Raw genomic sequence first — 9,801 nt, forward strand, 5'->3', positions numbered from 1 at the left:
AAAAAGTCAATTCCCTCTCGTCATTAACCAATCACAAGCAGACAACTTACCACACTCCGACCAATCAAATTGCACCGCACTTAATCCCCTGCTAAGGACAAAATAGTAAACTCACATGATATTTATTTGTTCTTCATTGACCATTTTAGCCTCCTCAGTCTTCCTCTCCCCTTAAACTTCCTCACCTATAAAAGCCAGAATCGCTTGAAAGCACTGATAGCGCGTCCTCTTCCATTTTTTTCCTTCTTTAGAATCCACCGTCAATTTCCTTTTTCCACTCAGATTTAGACAGAAAATGGCAGCCGAAAATGATACTTCCAGAGCCGGATCCGGATCTGGATCTGCTGCCATTAACGGCGACGCGAGTGCTGAACGGAAGGTCGCGTTGATCACTGGCATCACAGGTCAAGATGGTTCGTACCTGACCGAGTTCCTCCTCAACAAAGGCTACGAAGTCCACGGCTTGATCCGCCGGTCTTCCAACTTCAATACGCAGCGTATTAACCACATCTACATCGACCCGCACAACGCGCTCAAGGCTCGGATGAAGCTCCATTACGCTGACCTCACAGACGCTTCCTCGCTTCGTCGCTGGCTCGACACCATCCGGCCCAACGAGGTTTACAATCTGGCTGCGCAATCCCATGTTGCAGTCTCTTTTGAAATCCCTGATTATACTGCGGACGTGGTGGCTACGGGAGCCCTCCGATTGTTGGAAGCCGTTAGATCCCACATCGCCGCCACGGGTCGGAGCCATATCAAGTATTACCAAGCTGGATCGTCGGAAATGTTCGGATCCACTCCTCCGCCGCAATCTGAAAACACCCCATTTCATCCCAGATCCCCATACGCAGCTTCTAAATGCGCTGCGCATTGGTACACTGTGAATTACAGGGAAGCTTACGGGCTTTTCGCCTGTAATGGAATTCTGTTCAATCACGAGTCTCCGAGGAGAGGAGAGAATTTCGTTACCCGGAAAATTACTCGGGCCGTTGGGAGAATTAAGATTGGGTTGCAAAGCAAGTTGTTTTTGGGGAATCTGCAAGCATCGAGGGACTGGGGTTTTGCTGGGGATTATGTGGAAGCCATGTGGATGATGCTGCAACAGGAGAAGCCAGACGATTACGTGGTGGCTACGGAGGAGTCGCACACGGTGGAAGAATTCTTGGAAGTGGCATTTAGGTATGTTGGGTTGAATTGGAAAGATCACGTTATGATTGATAAGAGGTATTTCAGACCTGCTGAAGTGGATAATTTGAAAGGTGATTCAAGCAAGGCAAGGAAGGTTCTTGGGTGGAAACCAAGAGTTGGGTTTGAGCAATTGGTGAAGATGATGGTTGATGAAGATATTGAGTTGGCTAAGAGAGAGAAAGTGTTGGTTGATGCTGGTTATATGGATGCCCAGCAACAACCTTAATTTATAGCCTTTAAAAATTTTCTGCTTGGATGGTTCTCTAGAGCTTATATAGGTGGGTTTAAGGAGAGGGTATTTATTTGATGTTTAATTTAATTTAAGTTTTTCCTTTCTTTTTAAAAGTTTTATGTTGTTTGATTCATTTATCCAGGAAGTTCATAATGATGTAACTCTGAATTTTCATTTTGAGTAAGGAAAGCCTGAAATTTGCAGTTAATTCTGTCCTGGCAATGCTGGAATCTGGATCTCATCACTTGGGTTTGAAAGTAAAGTAGTTGATGTATGTACAAAGATCAGAACATGAGAATTTTGTTTATCTTGTGATATGGTTGTGTCACTAGATTGGATTTTGCTAATTCAGCAGGAACCAGGCCACTTATGTCTGCATGGTTGTGAAAACAAAAAAGTCTTGTTGCCCTGCTAAATTGTTGATGAGGATTTGAATGACTGATTTGGTGATGGGAATCACCTCTTTTTCTTTTTCCTGATTATTACTTTGAAAAAGAAAGGTTTAAAAATTGGTCTCTCTCTCTCTCTACAAGTATGTTCTGTCGGCAGGTAACATTCTGTCCCCTAGAGGAATCTTGAAAGTTGTCTTGATTTCATAGGCAATGTAAAGAAACAAAACTCACAACAACCGCCTTCACATTTAATCCAAAAAATTCCTCTCTAATCTGTATTCAAAACTTTGCTCACTCCAAATGTTAGTACACTGTTTGTATAAGGCACAAAATAAACATCAATCTCAATGAAGAATTAAGGTCAAAGAATATGTCAATTATGTACAGATGAGACAAGAAGAGTCAGTCTAGTCTGGCTTCTGCAGATGTTGAACTTTGATCTGCAACCCTTTGCTCTGCAGTTAAGCTACGATTTACTGTTGAGTTGGCAGTGGCAACTGCAAATGGCTTGATAGATGATCGAAGAGGTTCTGGCCCCTCAGCAGCAATTCTCTTGCACAGTGCGTCACAATTGCTGATGACCTCAGTTAACCTTCCTTTAAGCTCCCCAAGCTCCACTTGCAATGTGTGGACTACATGCATCATACAAGATATGGTTAAGTGGGATTTTTAAGAGGAATCATCAGACTCTGCAAAATGTTAGCTACAGTCAATTTGTTTTCCTGTTACATGATGTGAAAATATGAAGCATGTATACTAGAGTGACCGTGACTACACTGCATTTAATTTGGTGAACAGCTGAACCAATATTAACATAATATTCTGAAGTCCAGCAATTAAACTCCCTGGTTCTATTAGTTGAGAAAAAGGTTGAATTACCTTCTGATAAATGTTGTGAAGTTGTCTTCATTGCTGATACTGAGTAATTAAAACGTTGAAAAAGTTTAACTGCCAAGGCATCTGCAACTTCTATTTTGTTTTCTATCTCTTCCTGCAACGAATTTGTCCAAATGACTATGCACGCCATACTTAATTCTTATAAAGTTGAAATAACAGCAAAAACAATCACATGCATTTCCTACCTTGCCAAATGACTATGTTAGCCCATATTCTAGTTCTAGCATTAAAATTCCTACTTGGATCTTAATTCAATTGCAGATGGATGTAAAATAAGAATTTGAAATATAGCACATAATGACCTACAGCAGAACCAATCCACCCCATGCCATTGCAACAGCTATTCTCAGTCATCAAATTTATAAAAGAGATGGTAAACCTGTTTCTTGCTAATCTTCTGAACCTTCTCCTCCTGCCAGTCACGATACATCGAGAACAGCTCCAGCAACACCTTTGGATTCACAGTAGCTATTTTGATAGTCCAAAAGAAACAATTTGAATAGAGCATCTCAATTAGATTATTCCCAGTTTAAAAAGTTATGACAACAACAGAAAAAGAATAGAATATATTGACACTTAAAAAGCATATTCAAGATCATTTTAACCAGTTATAGCCCAAATTACCACAATTGCCTGATAAGGGTTTTCCTCCCTCCTCTATTTATTTACTTTTATTTTGTTCTCTTCAGCTAGTTTTAATTTATGCAAGGGTACTTCCCCAGAAATCTAGAGTTCTTAAAATCTTGTACTAGGTCCTCCATTATACTCCACAGTGATAGGAACTAGAGTATTTCCATAGGTGCATAACTATGATAGATGCAAGGCTATACCAATAGGGTGTCCTTGATGCTCTGTCAGTAATATGCATTCTATGCACCAACATTAATTCATCTACTCGTGTCTGAACTGATAGTAAGCAAATAGACAAACAAGTGAATAGAAGGTTTGATAATGAATGCAAAGACAAGAAAGCTTGTATGCTAATGAGAATTAAACTGGGAATGGATACTCCTTTAGCTATACAATTTTAACAGTAAATGGCTTCATAAAGAAGCAGCAGCAGAACTGTCTTGTACAAATACCATTGAATATAATGGATTACTCTGATACCACTTCCTAGGGTAAGCTAGTCTACTAATTTCTCTTAGGTCCTTGGCTGCTTTATGGGCTTGATAGCCAGCAAAAGCTTAACTCAGCCAAGTAAAAAGTTATCAAATTACAAGGTTTGATGAAGGTAGGATATATTGTGATCTCACCAGCCATAATATTCATCAGACAAAAGTCTCCAATGAGTGGTAAATAACATAGGCTTAATGTTAGCTAAACGCTTCAAATATAGGATTCAAGCCCCTGGCACGGAAAAATAGCACAATCCCTATTTCTTTCAGAAAAGTTGAAGCATGATGCCATTTTAATTTGAAAGCAACAACTATCAGTTTCAATTCAAGCAAAAAGGTTTCATCTTTCAGGGGTTGTCAACCAGTAAATCTGATATATGTCTTGAAAGCAAGCAAAAAGTCATGAAATTTCCAATAGCAAGTGAGAGCAGATCTCTTTTTCACTTATGAAACGTTCAATAATCTTACAATTTTCTGAGTTATATTCTGAGCTTATTTGGGAGAATTTTGTAAAAAGCATAAAAGAGTCAAGCTCACCTTGAGCTGAAGACGACGACGGTTTTCTCACTAAAATGTCCGTTAAGCTACCCTCCGTCGGTGGCGTCGTCAGTATAGGAGACGTCTATGATTTAAAAACAAAAAAACTTAAATTTCTTCCTTTTGTCTGTGAAATGATTTGAAATTAAAAAAAGAACAATAAAACTTACAATTTTGAGGGATTTAAGCTTCTCTAAAATGGGATCGACCGTTTCTGATCGCTGGGAAATGGTGGTGATTTGATCGGCCGGACTCTTCAATGCCAATAATCAATGTTAATCAATCAATTAAGAATAATTCAACAGAGCCCAGCTCGTGAGCGCGCAATATGTCGGGAGAAATCGAGAACTTACCGGCGACGAACCTGAGAGGGCAGATTCAGAGGCACCCATTGCTGGAAGCTTCAATTTAATTTTTATTTTCCGGGTGGAAAGTCTGCTGCAGGTGCACTTCGATAACTACTTCAACCGAATGTCCGCACGTGTAACATTCGTTTTCCGTGCGAGTCGGGTTAATGGGGCAACACAACCCGGAAAAAGAAATCCGGGTTACGCATTGCACTTTAAATGACAGCGTTTTCTGCTGCGCATTTCCCCCATATTCGAGCCTCTTATGAATCATGTTGTTCGTCAAAACCCATTGAAAAAGTTCCATTGTTTCTCCCACTTTTTGCTTACGCTGCTCAAGCGTATTTAGCTTTTCAATTTCCAATTTGGGAAAAAAAGAAAACGAATTCTTTGTATCGGAAATAGTAAAAATATGAGAATTCGGAATCAAGATGCAGCCAAATTGACGACCACGAGAAAGACGCCGCCGGCGAGGAAATCTGCTACAAAAACTCCATCCAACTCAACAGATGCTGCTGCTGCTGCTGAATCGACGTTTGTGAAAACGGCTGGGACAAAGCAGGGCTCCGCAGCCAAAGCGAAGCAAATGAAGAATAATGAAACGTCACCTGTGACTATCGATGGCTCTAATTCTAATCTTGAACGATCAGCAGGTATGATAGACTACTCTTGTAAGTGGAAACAGAGAGTTAAATAATGATATGTTCGTTACACTGTCTGTTAGTTGATTCTGATCAAATTCATTCGTTAAATTTTTTTTTTTTAATTTTGGAATAGTTGAAGAAGTTAAGCCATTAGCTGAAGTTACTAAATTGACACCAGAGACCAAAGTTACATCAGGCACTAAATTAGTTGCAAAGAGAACACCTGGGAGACCGAAAACAGCTGCTTCTGCAAAAGCAAAAGCTGTCTCCAAGAAGACAGTGAATTTAGGGGAAACAGCCAAGGAGGTTGCAGAATCACCAAGGAGGTCTGGAAAAAAGGATTTGGAGTGTGAAAAGAAAGCGGAACTTGCTTTTGAAAAGGTTGGAGAACCAGCGGAAAGAGAAAAAGTTGATGAAGCTGAAATGAAAGAAATTTTAGAGGGGCAAGAAACTGTTGGAAAAGATTATGGAAAGTCTACAGTGGAGGAGGATGTACCTTGTGATGAAGACAGTGAAGAGTATGTAATGAAAGAGGAGTCACAACAAGTTAGTGGTAAGGAGCCGAAGATTTTGGACCTTAATGAAGAAGGAAGCAGCAAAGATGAGTTGCATAGGGAATGTGTGCAGATGGAGCAGGATAGGTATGGAGGTATTGATGAGTTGGAGGAGTACGCTGACAGAGTGGATTTTGGAGATCATGATGATGAAGACCTTGCAGATGATGATGTAGAGGAACCTATTGAAGAAACTGAGGCATTGGAACAGGAGCGCAAAGAACTAACCGCCATTGCAAAAGAACGTAAAATTAAGAAAGAGCATGAGATTTTTGTTGGTGGATTGGATCGAGATGCTGTTGAGGAGGATTTGAGACAGGTTTTTGAGAAAATTGGTGAAGTCGTTGAAGTCAGGTTGCATAGGAATCCAACAACCAACAAGAACAAGGGATATGCTTTTGTGAAATTTGCAAATAAAGAGCATGCAAAGCTTGCATTATTAGAAATGAAGAACCCTGTCGTAAGAATCAATTAATTGTATGTGCTTTGTCCATTCATTGTCTCAATTTAACCTTCTCATTGTTCACAGATATGTGGGAAGCGATGTGGGACAGCACCCAGTGAAGACAATGACACATTGTTTTTGGGCAATATTTGCAATACATGGACAAAGGAAGCTGTGAGTATTTAACAATCTTTAGTGCATGTTCACTATCTTGTATTTTTTTGCTTACTCTTGCTATATTGTGGTTTGACAGATCAAACAAAAGCTTAAAGAATATGGTATTGAAGGTGTTGAAAATATTACTCTTGTCCCAGATGTTCAAAATGAAGGGTTGAGCCGTGGTTTTGCATTTTTAGAGTTCTCTTGCCATCCTGATGCCATGCTTGCATACAAAAGACTTCAGAAGCCTGATGTTGTTTTTGGACACCCTGAAAGAACTGCTAAAGTAGCTTTTGCAGAACCTTTACGTGAGCCTGATCCAGAGATAATGGCCACAGTGAAGACTGTATTTCTCGATTCACTTCCTCCTCATTGGGATGAAGACCGTGTGAGGGAAAAACTCAAAGGCTATGGGGAGATAGTGCGAATTGTATTGGCCCGGAACATGTCAACTGCTAAGAGAAAGGATTTTGGATTTGTTGATTTCTCTACCCATAATGCTGCTATAACTTGTGTAGATGGTGTGAATAAGACACATCTGGATGATGGGAACTCAAAGGTATATAGTTTTATGTTAATGTGCTTTGTTCTGGCATGCTCTAGAAAATTTTTCTTTTGAATTTAGTATTGTTACACTAATGTGCTTTGCTCATTTTTCTGTTGTTTTAAATTTTGTTGTTTCCTTTTCATTCTTTGATTGTGATTGACTGAGATATACACCTTTATTGCCTCACTCAAGTTAGCTAAGATGCTAGGCACACACAATAGGGACCCCTGGAAAGGTATCTAATAATGAATAAACATGTTTAATCCACCTGTCAAGCATACAAGTGCTCAAGAATGCTGATCCTCAAAAATCTGTTTAGAACATATCTTGAACTTGTCAAGAATGTCACTAGAACATGCAAAGGACTTATTATGGAAGTCTGTAGGTGCATCACCTCCATTTTCATTTTTGGATTCTGTCGTAATATATTTTTGAAGCATTGAAAGATGTATTAAGTGGTTTTTGTTCTTATTTGTTCCCATAGTCAAAAGTCAGAGCAAGGCTATCAAATCCAATGCCTAAAACACAAGCTATAAAGGGTGGAATGTGTGGTGGATTTCGAATTGGAAGTGGAGGCAATGGCTTATTTTCAAGATTTGGTAATCAATTCTCTTTTGGAAATAGAGATCTATTGATGTCTGTATTTTTGCTAATTACATCTTGCTGCAGGGAGAGGTTTTGGGCGGGTTGGACATCGCTTTAACTCAAAAAGTTTCCAATATGGCCGCTATTTCTATCAACATGAACGTGGTCGAACTAGTAGAATGGATGCAAATGAGCATGACTATGACGATCGATATTCTGAGTACCATGGGAGGCATATAATGGGTCGAGGTCAAATCAATTTATTTGTTGCTCCATCTACCCATCTTTCTATAAACTATAGCTGCAGCTTATACAAATGTAGATCTTGCATTTTACTGTTTAAAAATTTAACATTTTTTATTACACAAAAGCAGGAGGAAGAAGGGGTTCTTTCGGCGATGGTTATCATGGATCCAGTAGAGATGCTCCAACTGTTGGCCCTTCAAGATATAATTTCAGTAGGTCTTGGTATGATGTCCCTGACAGGGCATGGAGGGAGCATGCTCCACTTAGGAGGCAACCATTTTCCCCTGAACGTGTCTTTGACAGACCTTATGGTGGAAGGCAATATGATGATCCTTATTATTATGATGAACGTGCACATGGCATGAAGAGGCCGTTTTATATGACGGTAAGTGTTACTTTTCCTAGCCTCTATATGGCTATCTTTCTACATTCAGCTGCTCTCCTTGCATTTGTTTTTGTTTGAAACTGTCTGCTCTTAGGACCATGATCCTGAATACATGGAGCCTCATAGAATCCGTCCACGGTTGGAGCATCCGTATCCAGAAGTCCCATTTCATGAAACCCGCCATCGTGGTATGTATTTTTATTTTCGCTAGTGTTTCTTATGCATGCTTCTCTTACACGAATGTGTTTTGCCACATTACTCATTCATATGGCTATGTGCTTTAGACACTCATGCAGCTGGTAGTGGTCTCTACTCCCATGATTATTATGATTCTGATGTGAGTAGTCAACCCTTAGCTCCCTATTAATGCATTTAAATTTTCAATTAACCATTTCATGATGGTCAGTTATTTCATTGTGTTGTAGTATGGTGCATATCCACCATACTATGGGGCTGATCGTTCCTATGGTGGCAGCTACTAGTAGTGGACTGAAGAACTGTTGGTAATCTCAATCGCTTGACAATATCATGTTCTTAAATCTAAGAGTGAATTTTGTTAATGTTTTAGAGGCTCTTGCTTAATGTGTCTTGGTGGGCCTGGAAATGCAGATGCAGCTCATTGGTGATGGACAGAGGCTTACTGTTGAAAAATGCAGTTGAAGCTGCCTTTTCATTTTGTTTCTATTTTTGGGTCTTTTTATCTGTGTTTCTTATGCTCCTGCCTCTTTTTTTCCTTAGATCTCTTTCTATTAATTTTAAACAGACCTAAAGCTTTGATGTGTCTAGTGTAGGTTGTCTCTTAGGGGCTTAATAAAGAAACTGGTGCAATTTATGTACAATGGAGATTGAGGATTTCTGATACAGTTTACCATACTGAATAGTATATGGAAATAGATTTCCTGGTATGTTTATTGTTGAGATAATGGATCAAACATATCTATTAGTGAGCAATATTTTGATTTCTCCATATATGTGAAGATTCTGATTGGAAAGTATCTCTTAAGTGGAAGGTTTCATGTTAAGTTTATGATACTAATAATGGAGGTTCAGAAGTTAAACTTTGAGATGCACATGTTGAGAAAATTTGTGGTCTTCACCTTGAAGATTTTGTGGAAGTGAGAGATGTATAATTTGTATAAATTACAAACAGGAAGCATATTAATATAAGACTTCTCCTGGAGTTCTTAATGGATGGGATTGGCACATGTTTGCTTACGGTGACAGTTTGATGTTGATGTCATCCTTTTGTCCATTAAGTCAATGTTGGTTTTGTTCTGCCTATCATACGGCAAATGTCCTGCTGTTCTCAGATACTTAAAATTACGTGTCACATTGTATGTGCATCTTATTTAAAGGTCTATATGGTAAAACTTGTTCTGATTTTGATCCTTACCTTAAAGGAGCACAAATGGTCAAACAGGTTGATCTTCCATAATATCTTTACAGAGAAATTTTGATATTTTGTTACTCAAATGGAAAAATTTTTGGTTTCTATTGGGTTGAAATTGAAATTGTCATATTT

At 39.1% G+C, this 9,801-nt stretch overlaps 3 protein-coding genes across 3 annotated transcripts; 2 read left to right on the top strand and 1 right to left on the bottom strand.

Annotated features, from left to right (window-relative positions):
• Positions 1-205: 205 nt before the first annotated feature.
• Positions 206-1,631, top strand: LOC18610793 (GDP-mannose 4,6 dehydratase 1). Its single transcript, XM_007046667.3, has one exon. It carries the CDS (start codon positions 296-298, stop codon positions 1,415-1,417), a length of 1,122 nt encoding a protein of 373 aa, XP_007046729.3. The 5' UTR covers positions 206-295; the 3' UTR covers positions 1,418-1,631.
• Positions 1,632-2,062: 431 nt separating this feature from the next.
• On the bottom strand, positions 2,063-4,878 carry LOC18610794 (uncharacterized). The gene is made up of 6 exons (XM_007046668.3): positions 4,721-4,878; positions 4,538-4,621; positions 4,368-4,452; positions 3,092-3,180; positions 2,695-2,806; positions 2,063-2,447 (listed from the first exon to the last, which is right to left on the bottom strand). The coding sequence occupies exons 1-6, from the start codon at positions 4,757-4,759 to the stop codon at positions 2,218-2,220; spliced, it is 639 nt and encodes a 212-aa protein (XP_007046730.3). The 5' UTR covers positions 4,760-4,878; the 3' UTR covers positions 2,063-2,217.
• An 89-nt stretch (positions 4,879-4,967) lies between these two features.
• LOC18610795 (uncharacterized) lies at positions 4,968-9,184 on the top strand. The gene is made up of 11 exons (XM_018125559.2): positions 4,968-5,367; positions 5,492-6,372; positions 6,442-6,531; positions 6,611-7,075; positions 7,548-7,662; positions 7,733-7,897; positions 8,023-8,279; positions 8,374-8,467; positions 8,564-8,616; positions 8,705-8,782; positions 8,889-9,184. The coding sequence occupies exons 1-10, from the start codon at positions 5,127-5,129 to the stop codon at positions 8,759-8,761; spliced, it is 2,418 nt and encodes an 805-aa protein (XP_017981048.2). The 5' UTR covers positions 4,968-5,126; the 3' UTR covers positions 8,762-8,782; positions 8,889-9,184.
• Positions 9,185-9,801: the final 617 nt, after the last annotated feature.

This window comes from Theobroma cacao, chromosome 1 (genome assembly GCF_053813885.1).
Source record: "Theobroma cacao isolate CCN51 chromosome 1, ASM5381388v1, whole genome shotgun sequence".
In the NCBI taxonomy this organism is placed as follows: domain Eukaryota; kingdom Viridiplantae; phylum Streptophyta; class Magnoliopsida; order Malvales; family Malvaceae; genus Theobroma; species Theobroma cacao.

Excerpts from the sequence above, each read along its gene's own strand:
- LOC18610793 (XM_007046667.3), top strand. The coding sequence starts at position 296 with ATGGCAGCCGAAAATGATACTTCCAGAGCCGGATCCGGATCTGGATCT.
- LOC18610794 (XM_007046668.3), bottom strand. The coding sequence starts at position 4,759 with ATGGGTGCCTCTGAATCTGCCCTCTCAGGTTCGTCGCCG. Across the intron at positions 3,181-4,367 it reads GTCGTCGTCTTCAGCTCAAG|CTACTGTGAATCCAAAGGTG; the intron begins GTGAGCTTGACT and ends CTATCAAAATAG. Across the intron at positions 2,448-2,694 it reads TTCACAACATTTATCAGAAG|TCCACACATTGCAAGTGGAG; the intron begins GTAATTCAACCT and ends TGATGCATGTAG.
- LOC18610795 (XM_018125559.2), top strand. The coding sequence starts at position 5,127 with ATGAGAATTCGGAATCAAGATGCAGCCAAATTGACGACCACGAGAAAG. Across the intron at positions 7,898-8,022 it reads GAGGCATATAATGGGTCGAG|GAGGAAGAAGGGGTTCTTTC; the intron begins GTCAAATCAATT and ends ACACAAAAGCAG. Across the intron at positions 8,468-8,563 it reads TCATGAAACCCGCCATCGTG|ACACTCATGCAGCTGGTAGT; the intron begins GTATGTATTTTT and ends TATGTGCTTTAG.